Raw genomic sequence first — 24,886 nt, forward strand, 5'->3', positions numbered from 1 at the left:
CTGGCTGGGGTTTGGCAGCCGGCCAACGGCAAAGCTAAGCAGGAGCCCAGAGGGAACATTCATCTTCAGATCCCATTACCAAAAGAGTTTAAACATGTTACAGCTGCTAAAACTGGAAAACGCTCGCTCCACGCGGTCAAATCAAAATAGCGGGCAGCTGCCAAATACCTGATTCCCACTGTAATGTTTCAGTTCATGTTTATATAATAGAGGCATAATAATGCACACAATGACTTATCTTGTTTGCAGCTAATCCTCTGAAATCTTTAATACCACCCTCCCCTTCCGTACCCCCCCCCCCTCCTCCTCCATCACCCCTGGGAGCCCTCCCTAAGCTTTAAGCAGGTCTTATGACCCCCTTTTAGTTTATGTACAATGGCCAAAATGAAGCTTAAATTAAGCTGACCTCATATTTCCTTGTTTTTAAGCTTCAAGGGATAATTGATATCAGATGTCGCCACTTAATTTGTGTATTTATGCATGGGCACTTGTGTGCGCTTGAGTGTTGAGATAAGAATGGAAAACGCTCCAAGTGCAAGGTGAGAAGTCAGTGAATAAATTCCAACAAAAGCCCTCACTTAAAACAACACAAAGTTCTCCACATGTCCATGTATGGCCATTCCATGTCACTGTTCCCTTCCCTTTTCACTTAAGAGAAAAATCTCTGCCTTACAAGTTCGGCCACAGCATATTTCCTTGGCGAGGGAGCAAAAAAAATGCTTTTAAGAGGTCGCTAGGGCCTGCACGACTTTAATTTTTGAAGTTTTGTTGTTTTTCATTGAGCTGAGCAGCTGGCAGCTAGACAGCAGCGGAGCTACATTCCATACAGCTGGTAAACGGCATCGTGCCATGAACAGGAAATCTGCAATTAAATGTTCCTTTATGAGAACGAGGGAGAGCAAGAGGGAGGGTGGAAAAAAAAGAACAAGTAAAGAGAAAGAGACAACAGAAGAAATGGGGAAAGGGGGAAAAGCTAAGCCCATTAATGGCCTGGCCTGCGCAGCAGTCCTCTTTTGGACAAATAATAAATAATGGGTTTGTTGACCATCAGGAAAAGGCACCTTTCTGTCACAAAGGGAGTTACAGGAATCCATTTCACTGGGAAATGAACCAGAACTGCTCCGATGGTCCTAATGTGAACTTGCTCAAGAGACACAAAAAATAGCTTCAAGTGCCTGTACAAGTATTCCATTCACTGTACTCAGAAACAGCAGCAGCACCCCCCCACCTCCCCCCGATGCTTCCATGCTGTCAACAACCCACACCATCTCCAGAGTGACTGATTACATCTCTGAGCAAGAGTTTAACGTAATGGTGACGCTGGGGCCTGACAGCCAGCCTAGGAACGAGGGAACATGCTAGGTAAATCTGTTACATCAGACTATGCTTTCCTATCAGTCCATTACACCGTCACCGTGCCACTTCAATAAAGAACGGCTACCTCAGAGGCTGCAGGACTCCACTCTGTATCATGAGCTCCCTTGGGATTTCGCCTATTCTTCTCTCTCCTAGTTTGGCCTCCAGGGTGAGCTGGAATCTATACAGCATGCACACTGAACAACAGAGCATCAGGTGGTAGAAACTGTGAATTCTCAGTACAGTTGAGGGCAGGGCCTTTTAATAAGCATGGTGGAGGTAGAGCTGGTGATATTTACTTTTTCAGAACTACTCCTAAACATTTTCGGTTACATCTGTTGCTGGTGCCCTTAGCAAACTAGTCCAATAATGGTTGCTTCATGGTTGTCTCATTTGTGGACACCTTGTTTTGCTCCCTTATTAAACATGTTATTATAAGTCTGTCATTTTGGGTGCTCATGCCTGGCCAGGTTCACCGTTGGGCAAGATAAACATGCAGCAGCGCCTCTGGCCAAGCTCAGGTGTTCCTGCAACCCGGGCCAACAGGCTGCTTCTGCACTGCAGCAGGAAGCAGACGCTTATTTAAAGAGGACTGTCTTTCTCACAAGTACCAGCTCTTTGAGCTCGGCCCGGCTGCACCTGCGGACTAAAAGCTCTCGCAAACACGCACACACACTTTCCCCACTCCAACAAGCGCTCACCGGGGGCTCCCTCTCCACTTATGCAGGTTTCGCGCTATCCTCCTTTGAGAAGAACAACAGGCACAGCTTTTAAAGGAGAAAGGTTGGAATGTTTTTGGTGGAGGTAGGCGAGGCTTTGAGTTGGTGCTGATTAAGTGGGGCCTGAGTAAGGCTGGCCTGAGCAGGCAGAGTTCATTAATGGCCATTCAGGACCAACAAAGCAGTGTGCTTAATAAACTAGATAAATATGCAAATCCAAGAAATAATATACTGCGGAGGAATGAGTGTGTGACTAACTAGAGCTGCCAATACTGGTATATTAGACTTGATTCTTGATTATAATCAGTCAAAACAAAATTCATTCAAATATGGTGCACTGTAGCCTGGTTTTTAATGTCTATAGTACTGTGTAAATAATTCCAATTATTAAGTACCATCCATCCAGCTTATCTGCTTCTTCTTCTGGTCAGGGTCACAATGGGTTTGGAGCCTATCCAGAGTCATTGGGCGCAAATAGTCAATTTAACTGCCATGTGTGTTTTTGTCAGGTGGGAGGAAACCAGAGCATCCAGAGGAAAGTCACACAGACACCGGAGGAGTGGATCATACCAGCATAATCAAATGTAATCAAATTCAGAAGTGTTGAATTTGAAGGGCATTACATCAGTTCCTAAGAAATCATAAATTAACTGAATCACTCAGAGGTCAAACACGCAAGTCAAACACCTCATACGACTCAAATATTACAAATTCATGAACGCATCAATGCAAACTGTAATCAGTGAGATAATGCCATAACATGAAATTTCATGGTCTCAAAGCTAGAAACTATCAATTAGCGATCCAAAGAGTAAATAAATCAGCCTGACCAGAAGACCACGCTTAAGGGGTAATGCTACAATTTGAATACATGTATGAATAGATCCTATTAGACAGGCAAATCAGGGACATTTGCATATTTTAAACGCAACTAAATATATTCATGGCCTTTGAATGATTAGTATGGCTACATGAATTTGTCTAAATTGAATTCATCCAGCAATGGGGTGACTCTTTTATGCATAACAGTTCTCCATCATTAATTCAAACGTGTAATTACTTCAGGAATCGTGGGGAGAATAAAGGACTCTTCATAATGCTGACAGATAAGGGCATCGCCACAGAGATGGCAGCCTGGCTGAAAACCATGAACGAGTGTGTGTGCGTGTGTGTGTGTATATGTGTGTGCGTGCCCATCTCCGCTGGGAGTGCTGCTGAGTGGGTAATAAGATTCTGTTGCAGCATCTCTCTGTCCTTGCGCCCTTTAATCCGGCCTCTTACGTAATGCTCATTTCAATAGCGAGCAACACCCCCCCCCCCCTCCAAAAAAAAAACAGCCCTCCCTTTATTTTTTTTTTAAATAATCACATTTGAAGACTCAATAATTACAGAAAGTGCTGCAGTTACCCTCATACATCTCCACTGCTGTTTACAGCCATGATGTGAATTCCCCTGAATGGGGAGAGGGGGTGGGCTTTCAATCTGCTCACCAAAAAATAATAAACCACTGAGAAAGGTCAATGTTTTTAAACTCTCTATCCCACCTTATCTCCAAAATGGTAACCATTGTACACAGTGGTAATGGTAAGTAGGCAGCAGCATGCAGTCCGGGTCATTTTTAAGCATTTCAATTGGTCCATTCATCATCAAATGCTCATCTTTTGAGTCAAATTTGCAAATTGGCAGCAGATCTTCATCAGATCCCTAAACCTTCAGCACTGTATTCATTCAGCACTGTATTCATTCTCATATAATTAATTTGACTCCATGTGTTTGTTGGTTCCAGTCCCTCTGAGGTGTGTTAGCTAGGGGTAACTGTAAGCGGCCTTGTTTTTGCAATATCCTCCTGGGGGTTTGTCTGTTATGGGGCAGGAAGCAGGCCTGAGGTCAGTGGGGTATTCTTCCTGCACAGCTAGGGAGGGACTGGCAACTGTCCACATTCACTCCCCCCACTCTCACAGCCTCGTTTATGCTTATGTGCCTGCAACTGACCACAAGTGCACAAGCTTAGCAGGAGCGAACAGCTCACCAATGTCATCTAACAGGCAGAAATGGTAACCCTGAGGTCAGCTTCAAAAAAGGGGGGCCAATGCGTGGCTAAATGCAGCTGTAGAAGGAGACAACGGTTCTAAAATTCACACCATCTTCTCGCCACTCTCGCTATAATGAGCTGGTGCCTTTTTTAAATCTTGTTTTTTCTTTTTTCAGTTAAGCCTGGAAACTGAAATTTCCTTATTTACCACTCGCGCATGTGAGAAAAATGTGCTGGGTGGGTGAGCAGTTTTTTTTATTATTATTCACTTCTCTGCACTACAGAGAAAAGCCCAGCAGAGCAAAATTACTAGCATTTAACTGCGCTACTGAGAATGTCATCTCTGCTATTAGCACAAGATCCCACAATCAATACTCCGCTTTCCTTTGTTAACTAAAATAGCATGCGCGAATGGCTTTGTTGGTTTATATAACCATTACGTAATCCCATAGGATCACATTTGAGGGGGGGCTGTGGAGGGGGGGACATTGGACAATTGAATGTTGCCACAGTAACAGACAAATATGCAGCACAAATTTATCACAGAGAAAGATGTTACATAAACTGACATTTGAACACATGTGGGCAGCTACATATGCGGCAATATAATCATAACAAAAAAGATTTTTTCCCCTTCGACTCAATTTATGAACCACAATTAAAAACATCTGACAGTGAAATAAAAGAACAGCGTTAGAAGACAGTGTTTCTGACAGTATAACCAACACAATTACAGCACTGGGGCTGCGATTTAAACAGGAGCATAACTGTGTGAGAATGCATCAGGTTTTGCTTTAATGTTTTAATGAATGTAATTCAAGCTGATTTAATGTCTCTGCAATGCTTCATGCAGATGCTGAAATTCTGCAGCTTAGCCACAAGGTGGCACACCTTCCAGCAATGACAGTCCTTCTAAAAAAGCAGCAAAATATTACAACCAAACATAACAAGCTAATCAAGCCTATTTCCAGCCACCCTGTTCTTTGAGACATCTTAAACAGAGGTGGTGTGAAGGAAAAAATACCCCCCCACACCGCCTCCTCCCCTCCAGAACTCAGCACAATAATATCCAAGACAAATGGTTGTTGACACCAACAATTTTATTCTTCCATTCATCTCATTCTGGGCCTTTGGCTCCGACGGCTGGGAGGTGGGGGGAGGGGGGACTGTGCCTGGGATCAAACACGACTGCATATTAAAGAAGTCGTCCCACTAAGCCCGAAGTTCGCTGTGGCTTTCACGTGAAAAAAGGGCCTCTAATGACTGGCTACTGAAATGCCACTGCCTGTAAATCACAGAGAGGGGAGGGGGATGGTGGCTGGATGGCAGTGCAGCAGCTTTTCTCTGATGCTAAATGAATGTTAAACAAACAACTGGAGGCTTGTGATTGAACGTAATGGAGAGAGCAGCTGAGCGCCAGGCCCGAGGCGATGCGGCGCGGCCCAAAAGCTGCCGTAAAGCGACGTTTTCATTGCCGCGTCTGGAAGAGCTGGGATCAGACCTCGAGCTTCAGAGAAGGGAAATAATTCCACACACTCGGAAGAAAAGAAAGAAAGAGAAAGAAACAGAGAGAAAGTGTGAGAGAGAGAGAGAGAGAGAGAAAGGGGGGAGAGAACGCAGCATGCTTTTATTCTCTGCAGGGGGAAAATGTTGAATTAATCAAGAAGACTGACTAGAGAGAATGCTGGACTGTGTGTGTGTGTGTGTGTGTGTGTGTGTGAGGGTGGGAGGTGGGAGAAAAACAGACATTGTTCCATAAGCTCTGCAGGATCCCTGAAAAGTTTTTTTATGGAGATGTCGACCCTTGAACTAATCTGAATTCCCGCAGTTAAACAGGGTGAATGCAGGGTAAAGCCAAAGCAGGGCCCTTTTTGTCATTGCTGGCTTTTGGACCTAAAATTACCTCACTCCTTCCCTTAAGGCACAAACTCATTAACTTCCAAAAGCCAACTTCAATTACGAAGCCTGGCCAGCAATATGTAAACCAGCACAAAGTTCTTGTACTGTATGTCCTGGACGGTCAAAAATCCTCGGCAACAGAATATTTCACTGTCGGAATTTTGCTCGGATGCTGTCCAAATGAGAGCCAGATTCTTCCGTAATGATTTAAAGACCGGCCCTGGGCTTTCCACTTCCAGCTCCTTTGAACGCGCTGGCTCTCTCGGCCCAAAACAAACACGGGCCCCTCTCCCTCTTTCTTCCTCTCTCCAACCTTCTGAGGACAATCAAAAGTGATAAAGCATAAATAAGCCCTCCGATGAATGCGAAACTACATCAATACTGCGGTTGCTAACAGGGGTGGGGGGTGATGGGGTGTTGTGGGGTCAGGGGGGAGGGTAAAAAATAAATCCTTGTTCCAAAACAAAGCCTTGAAAAGAGCCTTTTTAATCTCCACTTTATAAATAGTCAGGGAACCTGAGCGCAAGGCACCTATGAAAGCAAAGACTAACCTTAGTAAATGTTTAATATGGGTCAGTTACACATCCCGGGGCAGAGCGAATCAGAAAATCTATTAAAGCTACTAGACAAAGTCAAGCGACGGCTCACTGAAAGGCAGGGCCTGCAGTGAGCTGAGTCCACAGTTCTGCGCTAATGATCGGCGCTGCCTCTTCAGTAAAAACACACCTAAGAGCATTATCTTCATTGAGAGACAAGGCTGACACCAGTCTCGCTCAGGCCGCCACCGCCGCTGCCGCTATCAAACCAGACGCTTTTGTCTCGCAGAACAATAGAAGTGAGGGCGTCTTACGAGGGCAAATGAGGCTGCAAATCTCCATGCAAATTGCAACGATAAACAAATTAGATCTATCAGGGATTTAATTAGGATTTGTCAGCTTCGAACACCCACCACGTCACACCAGGGTCCTTTCCATTAGGTACATTTCATCAAGGATGTAAATACAGATACACAGATAGATCAAATAGACTCAATACTTGCCGTTTTACTAAGTGCAAGTCTTTCTGACAATGACATTAACAGGACCGTGCAGCTCTTTAGCATTCAGGAGGAACGATGTATGCTCTGAATAGCGATAGAGCGACATAACTGCAATATCACTATTGTGAGCTCAAATGAAACACTGACCTCTCCTGGGACACAAACAGGCTAATGCAATGCTCGGAGGACGCAGTGCTACTTCTAAGGCTTCAGGATCATTAAAATTTACTTAAAGGGCTTGCATTAAAAAGCTGTCATAGCAGCTATAGGTCCAAGGAAGTGTGGCTCGTTTGAATTTAGAGCAAACATTAATTCCAAAGGGGATAGAAAAATCAATAAAGTGCTGGGAGGAACTCCTTCTCTCTCCCCCTCTCTCTCTCTCCCTCTCTCAAAATGCCGCAGCACACTTTGTCATAGATTAACATGCCTTTCAGTTGATCTTTCGAAATGAGCAGCCAAATTATGGAATAACATTACGCAAGTCTGCACATTTTAACATTACGCAAGTCTTTATTATTTAAAACCACAGGTATTTTAATATCCTGTGTTTCAGGACTGTTTCCATTTGGGCCAGAGGTGGTGACAAAGACTGGTCATGTCACCATGTGAAACTTGTTCTCTGAACGTTCATAAGTAACCAGAGCTGACTGTCTAACAGAGCAGAAACCAGGCAGATCTGCCATTTTTGCCTGTAATACATGAAATCAGCAGACCAGACTCTGATTCTCAATCCAGTCCTCAAGGACTCCCAGATTGTCCACGTTGGTACTCTAGCTGTTCTGGGTTGACCAGTTTGAGTGGCCTGAAGGTCAGATCAGGTCAAATTACGTCCAAATATTCAAATTAAATTTCCCTGGCCAATTTTCACATTGTAGTTACAAGATCTTTAACATATTGCATTTTTTCTGTAATAGAAGAAATCATCAGGCAAGGTTCTCTTGCTTAGCGGAAAACTGTGGTTCTCAAATTTGTCCTCTGGGACAAGATTTTAGATTTGTGGTCCAACCCAACACGCAACACACAGGAATAAAATCAAAATGTGGACCATCTGGGTGCCTCTGAGGTTTGGATTGAGAATCAGTGATTTAAGGCACTTCAATAACAATAATGCAATGTCCCCGAAGTAAAGACAGCGGACATAACTTTTTTTCTGTCGATGTGACTCAAAGGTCAAGGTTTTAACTCAACAGAGTGTTTAATAGTTGGCTGAAACTTCTTTCCATCTTTTTACTCAAACTATTTTGGGTACAGCCACAGAAGCAACTGTCCAGCTTTAAAAAGAGGCATAGTGTTTTTCTTTATTTAGTTGCTTTATCTAGTTGCTAGAGAATGCATTTATCTGCAGAACATTACTAGAACAAAGTGCTCTCGGAGAGGAGGAGGAGGATTAAATAAATAAGCCAGGCCTGATTGATCAGGGCCACTGACCTATATAATTAAAAAAGCAGCAGGAAGGGAGGGAGGAATGCGGCAGTCTCTCTCAAGGTTATTCATGTCATTTTTATGACCCAATTTGCAATCTATGTTTCATTCTTACTCTTTCTTCACCCTCCTCCCTCCTATCTGGCAGCAGATAGCTAAACTGATGACAGAGCTAAATAAATATCAGTATGAAAGTAGTGAGACTGTTGGAGATGTTAAATATTGATCAACAGCTGTTCTGAGCGGACCAGTTTAAGTGGCCTAAAGGCCAAACCAGGTCACATCCCATTTAAACAAATGTTTTGTAGGTTAACACACCCCTATCCCCCAGGCCAGTTTTCACATTGTAGCTACGTAACCTTTACCATATTGAAACTGACACCGAACGCTTATTCCAAACCACAGAACACGGTGAGAAAAGTGCTCAGCTTTTCTTTTAAGGGTTTGGTTTACCCTCTGCAGGAAATAAAGGAAAGGAAACGGGGGGAGGGATAACCAACATCAAGACACTTCACAGAAGAAAGCCCTCTCGTTAGCGGACGAGAAATTCTCAATCCCATTTGTGGCTCTCGTTTTGGCAGTGGTGCTACCAGTGGAGTTGTACTGAAAAGACACTTCGGCTCAGCTCCTCAGTGTGGAGCCTGTTGATAAACAATGGCTACCCAAGCCTGTGGCGCCAAAACTGAGAACATTTATACAATGAAGCACAATCCTCTGGTACAAAACCTCAGGACATGCCCTCTCGGGATCTGAAAAAGCATTGAATTTGGAGTGTGACGACTTTGAAATAAATTACAATCTATTACAACTGATTCTGTTAATATTCAACAAAGTATGTGTATTCTATGTACTGACAGAATCACATTGAATATGTGTAGGGTCAAATATTTACATCAATAGCTAAATTGATGAATTGAATCACAGTGATATACAAGATTTCCTGATGAAATGATTCATTTTCTAAAGAATCATAGTAAATTTAGACTTAAAATGAATCATCAGCCACAACTGGAAAAGACTGGAATTCAGGATTTCATGATGCACTGAATCATTTAAAAATCAAAAATGTTTTGAGGCCAGAAATTCCTAACTAAATCCAAATGAATCATGGGAAATTTAATGATGCACTAAATCATTTCCAAAAGTATCATAATGAAATTGAACTGTGATGAAGTCAAATGGAATCAAATAAGGGATTACCATAAACACCACTAATGAAATCAAAGAGTGGTGAAATTCAATGTTCCAAAATGTAGTGAGTCATTTCTTAGAGAACTGTAATAAATTAAATCATTCCTAAAGAACCAAGTCATTGTAAGGTCACACAGTTCAAGATTTGATGATGTACTGAATTGTTTCCAAAAGAATCCTAATGAAATTTATTCACACCAAAATCAAATTGAATCGCTGTAAAATAAGGAATTTCATGATGCAGTGAATCGCTTTCTGAAGAGTCATGATCAAATAATAATTCAATCAACTCGTTGCCCACAATAGCCTTTCAGTCTGAGACCTACAGTATGAACGGCTTCATCTTGAGGGCAAATGAATTTGATTAATCACCACGGCTCACAGCCGCACAAGTGAATGAACACCTCAGCACGTTCTCCGTCTGCTCCAGAGGCTTTTGGCAGCATGTGATTCACCGGGCAGAGATTTCATACACGGGTATCGATCCAGAAGCAGGTTGAGAATAGTGGGTCTGGAGAGCAGCCAGGTGCCACAGCCTCTTCCACACCACTCTCCTGACCTCCACTCTCTCTCCAGTCAAAGCAAATAGGGGCTCCTCGCAAATCTTAAAGGTTGCATGCTATTGCTTTTCAAATAAGTAAAAAAAAGGCCTTTTGCCGCTGCATACTCACTGATCCATGCCAGAACCAACACTGCGCTCAGCATGCTACACAAGCATACGAAAATAAACACAAGCCCTCATAACTCAGGACATCTGTCCACTTCCTGTTCTCTCTCAGCTCACATTTACGTACGTCATTTTAATAAGAAAATATAGCTTTCCTGTGGGAGAGCCACAGGCCCCTCCTTCCTTCTCCTCTTAATTGATGCCACTCTGAGATAATGTCAGGGCGTATTTCACATCTTCAGAAAATCATTAACAGGCGAGATAAGACAGGCAGCTTGGCTGAACAAAGTCAAAATGACAAGACACTGGGAACAAAAGAAGTGCCCATGAAATTGATACACTGCTGCTCCTGGTTATTAGTATGAGGATTGTAATCCACACCCCCTCATTACCATGTTCTAAATGATTCATTAACTGCCAGTATTAATTAAGTAATGCAGGGAATCGACTCACTCAGGAGATGTACGTGTGAGCCTCAGAGTAGGACACGTTCTGTGCTGTACATTTGCAGGCCAATCCATTTGATTTCTAGATCTAGTCTTTATACTTTTTGAGAGTTCCTCACTGTTATTTATTTATAGTGATCAGATTAGTTTAGATCATGTGTGTTTCAGGCGATGCTTCATTTTACAGCATAGCTATGTTGCTACAGTGGTGGTCCGAACAATGACCTAGGCGTTGGCAAAACTGTCTAGACACACGTTTACTGTGGTTAATTTAAAAACAACAAAATGAGGCTGCGACTGAAATTAATCTCTATTTGTGTCTGAATTGGATATAAAATTCCGGGGTGATTCTGAGGGGAATTCCACTTTCTTTTGCCATCTCTTCTCTCTAATGTCCACAACTGTGAAAACAAACTGGACTACTTCAAATAATAGGCAACCACACATCACAAAAAGGACACAAAGACGACAGCAACACTATCCATTAAAACTAAAAAATGAGAACATAATAATTTAGACTTTATTAAAATGCTAAAAACAAAGCTGTTGTGCTATGCTGCTGTATGTGGCTCCTGTGAGTCATCTAGTTGACCTAAACCAATCAATCAGAGCATTTTCACAAACCCTCCATAAAAGGAAAGTAAATATAAAATAAAAAAAAATAAATAACAGGGTTGTAAATAGGCAATTTGCATTTGGCCATTTTCACCCCAACCAAAATCACACACTTTTCATTTATACATTAAATAATAACATAATCAATAAATGCATTCTAGGGCACCTTAAATGGAGGCTGCCAGGCCACTGAAAACAAAACCTCACACTCTCTTGAAATGCTGAAGACTATAAAAATAGCTCTAATGCTGCTCATCACACAGCAAAACCACTGACTGATAACTGCAGCTTTCTGTACCCTTGAAACCAAGAATTAAACATGTACCATTTTTTTTTCTGTTCCTCTGCACTTTTAAAAATATTTCACCCATATCTTCAGCTATAAACTTCAGTCAGCAACTATTGCTGGTATGCTGATGCGGCTGCTGAATACTGATGCAGGCATTTTAATGCTATTTAGTAAACACAATATTTCACCGCTATATAGCAACATTTAATGAAGGATCTTTTATTATACTAATAAATTAAAGCGTTATTAAATCTTGTACAATTGTTTTTCCAACAGTGCATTCCAGAGTGATGGAACAAAACATTTGGAATTGTATTATTTAACTCAATAGTGAACCCGTCCTTAGTGTGCTGTGGGAGCTGTGTGTGTCTGTACCTCTCGTAGTGTCTCCGTGTGCATGTGGCGGCGCTCGTGCTGCCTGGGTTGCCGCCCAGCTCGTCGTAAACATTTTTCCACTGTCGGCGGGCTGTGATCTGCCAAGAGACGGAACCAGTCATGAGAGAGGGACAACGCCATTCATTCACACAGCAGTTACAAAAGAACAGTATACTGGTGCAAGCAGACTACTGCAGACAATTGACACTGGTTTTGTTGTTTGGTTCAGGAATGCTACACAGTACAGGCTGCAGAGGTAGCCTGTAAAACAGTTCTGGGACTCACAGACAGTAACGCTACTCTCATCTTAACACACAGTGCCAAACTGTATTTTTGAATACTATTGCTGTACAGTATGAGTGCTGTTGACCTGCTGTATGCCACGATGGCTTAGACCCACTGTACTATACTGTAGTTACTTATTATTCTCTTAACAAACATTGCAACCTCTCGTGATGCCAATCGAATTACAGCGTTACTGAGCACATACACCCGGGCTTCAGATTATGTGTTCAAGAAGGTGTTTTGCAGCAAATCTACAGGCCCTACTTAAGTGCTGGCTGTTATTTCATTAAAGAGCTTCACACTGAGCTTTTCTCTACTGCTAATATGATCTTTACACTACTCCACCACTGTCATAGCCACTCTCGTAGCTCAGACACAAAGAGTAGTAGTCATGCGCACAACATGACAAGTGAATGCAAATAGATGCCATTTTGCCAAGGTCACTCATGTCTAACGACTCGATTATGCAGAGTCTCCTGTACTGAAGTCAAAACCGATAAACCAGCAACATCTACTAAACGAAAGGCCACCAACACTCGATTAGCATAATGAATGTACACAGTACTGTTATTCACCAGAAACCTGCATCGCATTGTAAGTGTTCAGGGTTAAAAGATTTTTAATGGCTTTTCCCAGCTGCTAATGGCAGCCTTTCTGAAAAGACGTACATGTTTCATTTAAATCCCAAGTCACTCCCCAAGTACTAGCAAATGCAGTGTACAAAAGGACACCAGATATATAGCTAGCCCTGTCCATGGTGCATGTAATGCATCTGCCATCTATTCAAACAAAGATCTGCATTTGACATATTTTAAAGTGATCATCTGGTATATAATAAAGTTTTACCCTTATTCCAAACGTAGTCAGTTAGCCAAAGACGTGTGTTTGGTGTCCAGAGTTTGCTTCTTTAGTATTGCAGTGGAGCTATGAGGCTAATGAAGATAACAAGTAATTGAAGCTAATGCACCCATTATAACCATATAATCCCAAATCTTATATCATAAATTATAACCGTATAATCCCAAATTTTCTATTCCAAATTATAACATGCAGTTCTCTACTGGCTTAGCTTCCTTAAGAATGACTTAATTACTTAATAATTAGACGGCATGGAACGCTGTTTATATCCACGTAGAGGCAGGAAATATGACAAATATTTAAGCATTACTATGATATATTTTGTTATTGTCACAAACAATGTGCGTTTCTAAGTAGATTATGAACATAATTAATAGTTTAAGAACATAGATCAGCTGTTTCCTTACAAAAAGCATAATCAGCATAATTGAAATATAAATGAAATAGAACATCTTAAAGTCTGGCAGTACTGCAGTTTCTCTGCGTGTTACAAATGCGTGAACCCCAGCATTCTTACCATACCATGTTAAAAACTTTGTAACGTCAGCAGTCTACACAACGCAAACTGACCAGACTATCACCTCATGCTGTTAGTGACATCTATTAGCTATAACTAGGTCAGTTTTGAAAACAAGCTGTGTCTTAGTGTGTACTGATCTGCTTATAGTTACTACAGCAGGAGAGCAGGGCATGGACTCATCGGCCATCTCTGCTCTCCATTAACTGCTTCTGCCCTAACGTCCCCTGACTGTTGTTTGTTTTAACATGGCTATTGTGAACTGGGGGGCGGCCTCGAAACCGTAGCCCTATAGGCAGTCAGGAAGAGTTCAGCTGTGGCAGAGGTGCATAATTTCGTCACTGTGCACTGTGGAAATGTTTCCAGTGACATCACTGCAACCCCCACCACCAGCTCACATTGCACTGATTTGTGTTACAGATGTCAGCTGCCTTAAAGCTATGAAGACTCTGAGTGTCCCAAACAGCAGTCTCACTCATGTACATGGGGACTAATTTCATTACAGCACATACACATGGCGGCGGGCTTCCTGTGCCTCTCCGGCAGGCAGCCTGTAGTATTGATAAGCAAGATAAAAGGACCCGAGAGAGCGAGAGAGAATGAGAGCGAGAGGAAACAAGGAGACCTTGAGAGGCTTTCTGTTCGCTCCTCAGCCAAACAGCTTGGCCGTCTTTCTTGTTCCTCTCGACGAATAAAACGGTGCGAATCTCAGGATAACCTTTACTGATTAAATGGAAAGGGCCCTAATGTTTTCACCATATTATTGCTGCATGGACGTCAGATGGGCTGCCAAGCAAATTCCCTGCACTGCTCCTCCTGCCGCTTGCGGAATAATAGCCCCTTAAGAGGCTCAACATGGGTGCCCAACAGGCCCTACCAATTTCCGCCCTAGCAGAAGGGTTACACATGTTTTCCACTTGTAGATTTCTTTTTTAAGGACAACCGCAAGGAGCCTGCGCCAAACCTGGAGCTGAGCGAGGGCCCGAGCTTTGGTCTGGTAAACACGTGTCACGGACGGGCCGAGAGAGATCTGCAAAATCCTCCTGCTTGTTTTTCCTGAATCGGAAAGACCAAAAGGAGAAATGGCATTGAAAACGTTCGAGCAGATCAAAGAGTAAACACTTACCAATTCGTATCCTCCCAGCTTCTGAGCAGCTTGAAACATAGTCCAAAGGTTTACTGTTAGAAGGACAATAAGCATAAAGATCAATACCAGAGGAGAAGAAAGGGAGGAAAAGAGACACAGTCACACACACACACACACACACACACAAACAGTCGTCCAATCAACCACACTTCAAATGAGAACTGAAACATGACTCAAAGCACTTGTCAACAATCCATTCCCTGCTATTTCTTTGTTGTGCGTTGTGAATGCTAAGCAGAGGCCTTTCAGCAAAGAAAACTAAATAAATTAGTGATTTAATGATGCAGTACCATAGTACGTGTATGAATAAGGCTCAGCTGAAATTAATGAGAGAATTTTGCTGCTGGGGAGACTAATCAATCAAGATTCAATCACCACACACACACACACACAGACAAAGCCCGTTGCATTTGTCAGAGTGGCGTTCTCCTATCCCCATATCTGGCGATATTGATTTTCACCTCCTCCCCAGCAGCTATTTCAGATGGACTGCAGGATTACGCCGCCAGTTCTTTTTTAGTCCTGTGAATGACATTAGGCCTGCAGCTTAGAGCTCTGCTCTCCACAGCCAGGCTTTTATGCATCAGCAATATATCACACACATACACACACACACACACTCACTGTGAGGGCTGTGTGAACATTAGCTTCAGTCAAATATTTGAAGTGAAAACTCAAGGTGAAGCTTATAGTCATGCTTCTGCATGTACTACATTTATTTCAGAGGCAGCTTAAGAAAGCACCCATTGTATTATTACATTCCAAATTAGAGATGGCGTATCAGTACGGATAGATTTCGCTTTCGGGGTGCTGTCAGCAGAAAAACAGTAGAGTGTTATAGCCTACTATTAGCTGTTGAGTGAAGTGCTATAATTTAAAATATCTTATCAGTGATAACAGTATTAAAAGAGCATCCGGCTCTATTCAGAATAGCTCTTTTCACATGTGAACACATATGTTCAGATAATCAGGTCCAGACATTATCCTTTCGTGCATGTAACATACGTGGTTTAGGCAAGAGGAGGCCTTCCTCTACTCAGGCGTAGGCTCACTCTGACATTACCCAGAGTTTGTACTAGGGGGCTGGCAGGATAAAGTCCGGGTAATGTCCGGTACAACTGATCTGGACATTTGTGTTCACACATACAGCTTCTCCAGGTATTGCAGTGCATGTCTGAAAGCGGCTAGAGATAGAAGCCTTAAAGGCCCATGGATTCACTTGATGTCTATTGGAAATGTTTTCCTATATAAAAAAAATTAATGATTTATTGTTGATTATTATATGATCTAATGACCTAAATTAGAACAAATCATTTTCTCAACAAAACAAGACCTTGCTTTTTTTAGATAACAACATGTTTATTTGAAGATGAACGGTTTCCTTTGCTCTTGTCTCAAAGCTGTAAATGTTAATCTCATTATGTTTCCCTCCCTCATTCCCTCAACAGTAAAGTATGTTCTTCTCATATTACTTCTTTAAAAATATACATTTTGTCATCGCAATCTGAAAGTTATTCGCATATTATCATGATAATATATAGAACTTGAGATAACTTGAAAACAAATAATATCACAGAAAAATAAGGTCATTTAGGGCATCTGTACAAAACACACTAAGTCAAAAACAGACTATTTTACAGGGATGATGATAATTCTATTGAAATGACTTTATTGTCATTACACTAATACACTTGTAGAGTACAACTAAAAATGATACTCTTCCTTTATCCCTGGTGGTCAGAGTGCAGGGTCAGCCATGCTTAAGTGCCTTGCATAAATGTGTCGAACAGTGACATCTTAGTAAATATGGGCACCTTGTGATGAAGAGCTGTCACCACCAAACCACTACTGCCATATTATTATTATTATTATTATCATTATTATTATTATTAGACTATACCTATATACACATGCATGTTCAAATACTGCATGTTCTATCATCTGGTGTAACTGACCCCATCCCCTTGCTAGATGTGATTTTTGCTTGTACTGCAGCAGATTTGAAAAAAAAGGAAAAGAAAAAAGAGTATTTTCTTTCTGAGCTGTTTTCGGTGTAATCGGCTATGGGGTAGTGGCGGGCTGCTGTGACACAAGTAGAAGAAAACAAACTAGGGCTTTTTTTGATGACTATGTACATCCATTCAGCTGTTTATCTGTTCTCCCAGCCCCAGAGGCACCTTAATGGCTGTGGTTTGTGTGTGTGTGTGTTTGTGGAGGGTGTTGAGTGGGGGAGTGGGGGTATTTGTGTCAATGGACTCAGATCCAGCAACTGTAACAACAAAAGGTGCCTCGGCGTGCATGTGAAATAATATGTTGCAGCCTGGCAGACTATCAATGAGCTACTGACGCCTATTTGCTGCACATAAATGCTGCTGTTCAGACCAACAGGAGAATGTTGTGTGTGTATGTGTGTGCATTTGAGTGAGTGTGTAAGTAGGAATACAAAAAGACGAGAAAGAAAAGTGGGAAAAAAGAGAAAGTGTTTGCGCTTGAAGTATTTCTATCACACAGAAGTGCCTTGAATTGGGGGTAATTAGGTCTGGAATAAACTACTTGTCAATTCAGGTCAGATATGGCGCGCACATATCCATATTCATGAACTGGTGGATGTTTTCATTGATGACTGCGGCAGAATCAAGGGGGGAGAATGAAAATGAATATTAGCATTTTTGCTCTCAGCGTTTAGATAGCGAAGGGCGTCTTCAGTCTGTGAGCTGCTTGCCGATTCACGTCATGTTTTCGGTGAGAAAGGAGCTGAAGAAGACGAATTAAAATGGGGTAGAGCTGACTAGCAATAATTGTCTCCGCACTTCCTTAAGTTACAACCGACCTACTTTTCAACCCAGCTGGGCAGATTGCAACTGCTTCTTCTACTGGTTTGTTTGTTTCAAAGAGAATACCAATTAGCCTCTAAGTGGGGAAAGGACATTTCCAGGAACACTGCGTGGCGTTTAGTGTACACTGGACTGTCAGATAATGTCCCTTTTCAGCGTTTGGAAAATCTGGAGGCATTGGCTTATCAGGGGAAGTGGATACTCCCAGCCTGCTTGGCTTTCTCAGTTGAGCCATCAGTGTGTTTGTAATGTCAGCTGTCAGCCATGCAGGGCAGCCATGTCCTTTTGCAATCAGGTTACAAGGGGCTGCACTGACAAAGCAACGCTTGACCCTCGGAGAGACGGAGAGTCAGAGAGCGTAGAGAGAGAGAGAGAGAGAGAGAGAGAGAGAGAGAGAGGGTAGTTTAAGATAGTATTTTTCAAAGCACTATGAATTAAAAGTGGGTGTGTCTCTGTGTATTGACCAATTAATAGACAATTCTAAAGGAGTAGTTTGGTGAAAAATCTAATTATCATGATTGATTACTGACCCCAGATGCAGCCAGTCTGCCAAGACAGGTTCGATATCTGAAGTTTACTTCTTTAGTTTAGAACTTGAGATGCTAGGCTAATGTTGCTAACAAACACTGGACTTAGATGTGCCCAAAAATGCCTCAAGTTGCTCAAAGCGCAACTTTAGTCTATAATTACTCTATACAAACAAACTCTGCATAGCTGAATGGTGGGGATGCTGAAAATGCAGCTTTTTGATATGCAATCACTGAGCATGTTAAAGTAGAAACACCTGTATTAAGATTCATTCAGTAATGTAATAAGCATCCAGTGAGCGACAGTTCTGCTGATGGAAAGGCCTTGTTGATAGAGCGGCCAACTGAGAAAGGTTGAACTTTACACAAATGCAAAAGTAACTCGTATGACCATTCTGTACAACTGTGGTGAGCAAAATCTCAGAATGAACAACACGTCCAACTTTGAGGCATGAAAAACCTAGTCTGGTCTGATGAGTCTCTAGTTCTGCTGAGGCCAGAATTAGGTGCCAACAGCATGAATCCATGGACCCGACCTACCAAGATGACATCTGTTACAGTCTTTGTCTTTGTCTAGTGTTTGTTAGCATTGTCAGAAACTGCTGGAATCTAATGAAGCAGACATCAGGTGTGAGATAAATTAAGCTAATTAATTCTTTCCAGACTATTATTTTAAGACTATTTCAATGTACACTGACAGTTAAAAGAAGAAAGGTTGGCCTGTGCGATTTCTTTTGATCAGGTTTAAAAACTTTAGGAAAGTATAACAAAGTGTACACTTAGGCATTAAAACAGATTTAAATGCTATGACAACACTGTACCTCAATAAGGTAATACAAACAAAGCATGGCGGAGTTGTGTTGAGTGAAGTCAGAGCTCAGTGAACTTACTCTGCTTGAAGCCTAGGTAGGGTATCCGCTCGATGGGGGTTTTCCTCTCTTTCATGTACTTGTACAGAGCCACTAGGAAGGCCTGCTCTTCCGCTCGGCACTCCTCACCTCCTTCCTCTTTCGGCTTATCCTCGCCATGGGCTTGACGCTTGCAGCTGCTGCTGCTGCTGCTTTTGGGTTTGGACACTATGGCCTTTGAGTCTCCTTTCACCTGGACAGAAGTGAGCAGCAGAGCAGCAATGGAGAGAGATAGGAGTTAGCTAGTTAGTCTGAGTGTAGTGAAAAATACTGCTAGCCCTGTTCCCACAACTCGGTAAAATGTTAGGATTTATAAAATTACCCATTCAAAAGTGTTTTATTTAGAAATATCTATGTTTTAGATTCTTAAATAGTTCCCCTTTGCCTTGATGCAAAAAGCTTCACAAGGAGCCACCTGGGCTGTTTTACTAACAGTCTTTAAAAAAGTTCCAAATGCACTTCTTCTTGACTGCCAAAAACTACCTGTTTAGGGACAAAAATTAGCAATGACATAAAGAGGCTTGGCATCCTCTCATGGAGCTTCACAAGAAGCCACCTGGGCTGCTTTTCTATCAGTCTTGAAGAAGTTTCACATATGCTGAACACTTGTTGCCTAAAAAAACTACCTGTTTGAGGACATTTAAAAAAGCTGTTTGGATAATAAATTCATACGTGGGCACATTTACACCAGACTGTCTGTTATAACTGTAAAAACATTCCTTTAGTCAGGTATTTTACTTTTCTGACTTTAAAGCTTATTAGCATTAAGACGATTCCTAATTAGTTGAGTGAGCATCACGCTGAACACTCTCCCTACCTGTTAAGATGATTGTAACACTAAGATGCTTTTGGGAAATTGGACCCTGGTCATTGGTTTTACTGTACAGTCTCACTGAGCAGTGGTCAAGACCACAGATACCCTCACTGGCTTGCGACTGACCTTTTAAAATTTAGCTGCCACTATCTATACCGTACATGACCCCACTACAAATCTGACCCTGAGCTGTTTAGAGCTTCATGCTGCGGTCAAAAGCCCGGTGCTGTGGGGCTAAATGTGTGTGGACTGCTTCAGAAAGTGCACTCTCTAGCCTACATATGAAACATCTTGAGTATTTAGAGTACTGGAGCTCTAGTGCGTCGTAAAAAATAGATGCACTAAAATTCTCACAATCCAGCTCCTTGGTTTCTAAGCACCGGAGCGTCGGAGGTGGGCGTTTGACCCGGCGGGTGATCTAGAGTCAGATCCCGAGTGCCGGCTTCAATCGTGCCGTCACACTCGGCAGTCGGCGCTGGCCCACACGCGTCTGCTTAGCCATCTGCTCCCAACAATCAAGCGCATTTATTTTCCAAAAGGAGCTATCAAGGCTAGCAGGCTATATGAATGAACAACAACAACAACAAAAAGGGAATGGTGGAAATGTTAGTTCACGTTGTTACCAAATAAACACAACTTGGAACTGGCGCCACATCTAACCACAGAGCGGGACGTTCTTAAGAGTTCTGTGTGCTAGAGAGTTATTTCACATTGAACAATCAGGCCTTTTTGCTGCTCATTAAGATTGTTTATTAGTAAGCCTAAAAGACATCTTCTCTCCACACTGTAGCACAAACAGTGCACTATGTTTCGCATGTAAACCAGCTCGTTTGGCACTTATCCTGCTCCTATTCAAATCACTGCACAAAACAACAGGCATTCGGGCTTAGCTTGATCAACTGTGAGGAGTGACTTAGCCACTGTTTGGATGGGTTGTGTATATATATACAGCGGCTAAAATAAGAAGCATGAAATGCTGGCAGCTGAAGCTGCAGGAAATGGCACGTGGGAACAAAGGTCCATGAAATAACAAGAGGAAAAGTACATTTGGATGAAGGCTTGACAGTGGCCCTTTAATTAAATATTACAGAGATATGAGGGAACGGCTACTCTGCTGCCAAGAGAAGTGAGGAACTGAGAAAGTGAGGGAGGGGGGGAGTATACTGTATATTATGTATAGTGTTGAACTCTGTGAAGTTATTGCCAGCGATATCAAAAGCATGCTGACATTTTAGATTAATTAGATCTTATTCCTAGCACATTGAAACAAGCTGTAAATTGTCAAAAACACAAAGTCTAACTCTTAGTGTATCAGTCAGAAGTGCAAGTTCAAGCTAGTCAGGCTGCAAAGGCAGTACATAATAAAGATGCGCCAATATGGAAATTGTAGACAGATGCTGATATAAGAAATATTAAACACATATAACAAATGCAATGTGGATATTTTACTGTAGTAGTTTAGCAAGACCTTAAAATTATCATACAGTATATATCTTTTTTTTTTAATATCAGTAAAAAATAAACATCTATCTAATGCTGGTAATGTTTTAAAGCAAGTATCTGGATATTTTGCAGATCTGCAATAAAACAAATATTTTTAAAAAATTCAACTTCCACTGTACACAGTGTCTATCATGGGCCAGCAGTTTAGCTAAAAGTGGCATAAAAGCAAATGTTAGTACTTACTTACTACTAGGGATGGGTGATATGGTAAAAATATTTTATTAAGATATTTAAAGATAATATTTATTAAAATGCACCAGTAGTAACATTTTAAACCCTTTAATACACAATTTGTACTCATTTTATTTAAAAAAAATAATTTTATCTATACATAATATAATATATTACTATCGTATTGCTCACCTCTACTTCCTACATAGGCAGGGGCAAGCTATGCCATTTACTGTAAAGTATGTTAAATTATTTCAATGTAGTGTTGTTTGAAACAAACAAACTTATATTATATTCAACCTAAATATATAAATATGTCTATTTAGGTTTTATGTTTCATTGATCTCTTGTCCTCTTTCTGTAAATCTGCTTTGTGACAACGCAGCTGTAAAAAGCGCTATGCGAATAAATTTGATTTGATTTGATGTAATTAGTGGGAAAAAAGGCTGTGTCAAACACAGCAAAATAACAGCAAACACCAGCAGGATGAAACTAAAATATTGTTTATTTATGGGCCATCTGACATGGTTGTGTGCTACAATACTTCCAACAAATGATCTGTTTTCAGTTTATATGAAGGATATGAACTTCTCTCATGTGTGTTACAACTAACCCCAGCAACTAATCCAAAGGATCCAAGGGGTTCTTTATTCTTGCTAGCTCTGACTGTCAGTAATTTACATGCTTTACCAAAGTGGTTTTCAGGGTGAATCTTGAGAAACATCTGTCTGTGAGGTCACCAAAGGCTTGTTCTACTTCAATCTTGTTTCACCACATTAAATATCTAGGTTACTCCATGTTAGGCTGTCCAACACAACACAAAGACGGGGGTCTTCAATGGTTGTCTAGTAGAGCTAATAGTTCCATTTAAAACCATGTGAATGCACAAATGGCTCTTTGCCTGGTTAGAGTGGTTATTGGTACATATAAAATTCTTGCATATGGTTTACAGCACATTTACTCACCACCAAAAAGGGCCCAAATGTTATGTGTTAAATAATCCTGTTTTAGTACTACACAGAACCTTTTGTGCCAACATACTAATTTGCATACTTGCTAAAATGCATTTCACTTTTTTGAATGTTATTATAATTGATAATAATCAATGCAGCTTAAACAGAGGGATGTATATTTCCACACTCCTAATTAACAATAGTGCTACCTTGGACTTGCCCTCCGCACTGCCAGACTCCTTGCCGTTTCCGCTCTGGCCCTGCGAGTCCCTGCGCTGGGAGAAGGAAAGCTTCTTCTTGCGGGGCCGGCCCTTCAGGTTAGGAGCTGCGGAGAGAGCAGTGAAAGCCACTTACAGTCCAGCAGGCAGTGACAGTGATTGCAACAACACACCCACTCACCCTACAGGCTCCTGACACACACTCCCAGGCCTATAGGCCCCATACGGCCACACGAGAGCAGCAAATAAGCCATCACTGCTAACCAAAATACAGTAATGATGAGCTTTTTCTAAAAATGTGGACATCAGCCCGGGTGGATACGAGCCCTGTCTGTAATAATATGCTGCTGCTGTACCGTACCCTTGTTTTTGGACCTAGGTGATAGCCTTTTTATATATAACATTGGTAGTGATATTTAAATTTGTTGTTAAAAAAATATGCCAGCGATGTAAGCTATGACAGCATATGTCAATAACTAGGTGAGATTAAGTAGCAGGCGATAGTCAGGTGAGAAAATTCCTGACGTGCCAGCTCTGTTAGCACACGTTCACACACAGTTAGTGTTTCTGTGTGTTTTATGGTCTGACGGCATCTCAAATGTATTAAAAGATTTAGATGCCGAACGGAATGTTTTCAGCCCGAACAGAAAGCCAAGAGAGTGGCTGGATCACATTTCTGGAATTTTCGGAGCCTCTTTTCCGCGGAGCCTTATTGTTTTATTTCACATGTCTGAAAACAACAGCGAACATGCAGCAGACGCGCTTTGACTCCAAAAACAAGACAACCAAAACACAGGTCCAAGGAGTTGACCGGACGGCCCAGTCAGCCCAGTGCGCTGATGATTAAACTGCAGTCAAGGTTAGCCCAGGCCCAGGGCTACAGTCACACTGCCACACTCTATCTCCTAATAGACTTTGAGGAGGCGCAAACTAAAAAAAAAAAAAAAAAAAAAAGCTGTTCAGTGAAAGGAAAACAAAGTTTTTAACACACACTAATCAGCGAAGGTCAAATCTCTCTCACTCTCGCTCTATTTTTCTTTAGTATTCCAATTGCATGCACATTATGCCATCATTCTCTTTGTGTAATTGCTCAGTGAGCAGCAGGGGGTGGCGAGAAATAAACGCCACCTGAAATGAAACCCTTTCTTATGAGAATAAACATTTATATGGGAGCTTATTTCTTTTTCGGTCACCTTGGCAACAGGCAAGACTGTTTTGTTTTCCCCAGGCCTTCGCGACAAGCGCATTTGCGCAGGCATCAGATACAGGTCCCACGGAGCCCTCCACTGAGGTAACAGGGACATTCTGGGGGCCTGGACTGCTTCTTACTCAAATATCAGTTTGTCTTTGTCCCTGAGATTAATGTACTCTCACAGTTTCTGTACTCCCCCCCTCCAACCCGTCCTCCCCTGTAGTACTAAGTCACACCATAATTCGAATTCCAGCCTTGTGAGTAATGTCTTGCTCATGATTGCTGGACTACATTAGTACTTATTCTCCATGCTTGCTTTTGGTGTACGCTTGTTATGAGGATGCTGTTTCTGACGAGTTTCACATGTATGCTATATTACAAGAAGTGCCAGAATGAGTTTAAAGCAATACTCCAGAGACTATTAACCTGATTCCCATATTTGTATGCGTTGTATCACTAAATCACATACCACACCTTACCATAGATAATACAGTCAGCATTATTACTGTATCCAGAAAAAAAACCCAAAAAACATTTGACCCGGAAAACTTGCTGAAGCAACTTCCCATTAGCTTCTATTATACTTGCCCTTTGATAGAGATTGGGCTGACAAACACTGGAACATGACTTTAATAAGCATGTTTACAGTGAAGGAAATGAGGATACACAGGAACGAGCCAAGACAGCATAGCATCACATTCTCAGCAAACATCTGCCTCTTTTATTCAGCTTCTCAAATCCTACTGTGAAATTACAGCAAAAGGAGGAGGGAAGGAGACTTGTACAGAGAGGAAGAGAGAGAGAGAGAAAGAAAGAGAGAGAATATGTTATTCCTGCTTCTCTCTCTTGCATTAGCACTCCGCTCTGCTTCCCCGCTGTGCAGGCTGTACAGGCATATGACAGGCGCTG

At 41.8% G+C, this 24,886-nt stretch overlaps 1 protein-coding gene across 1 annotated transcript in view; it reads right to left on the bottom strand.

Annotated features, from left to right (window-relative positions):
• The window catches only part of arid5b (AT-rich interaction domain 5B), a 98,848-nt gene that overhangs the window by 7,738 nt on the left and 66,224 nt on the right, over positions 1-24,886 (bottom strand). The window contains exons 5-8 of the mRNA XM_072667477.1: positions 22,777-22,892; positions 19,109-19,319; positions 14,837-14,889; positions 12,051-12,148 (exon numbers count right to left, since the gene is read on the bottom strand). Coding sequence (XP_072523578.1) covers positions 12,051-12,148; positions 14,837-14,889; positions 19,109-19,319; positions 22,777-22,892 — 478 coding nt within the window. The remainder of the gene's footprint in view (positions 1-12,050; positions 12,149-14,836; positions 14,890-19,108; positions 19,320-22,776; positions 22,893-24,886) is intronic.

The sequence above is a fragment of the Salminus brasiliensis genome, chromosome 22 (genome assembly GCF_030463535.1).
Source record: "Salminus brasiliensis chromosome 22, fSalBra1.hap2, whole genome shotgun sequence".
Taxonomy (NCBI): Eukaryota; Metazoa; Chordata; class Actinopteri; order Characiformes; family Bryconidae; genus Salminus; species Salminus brasiliensis.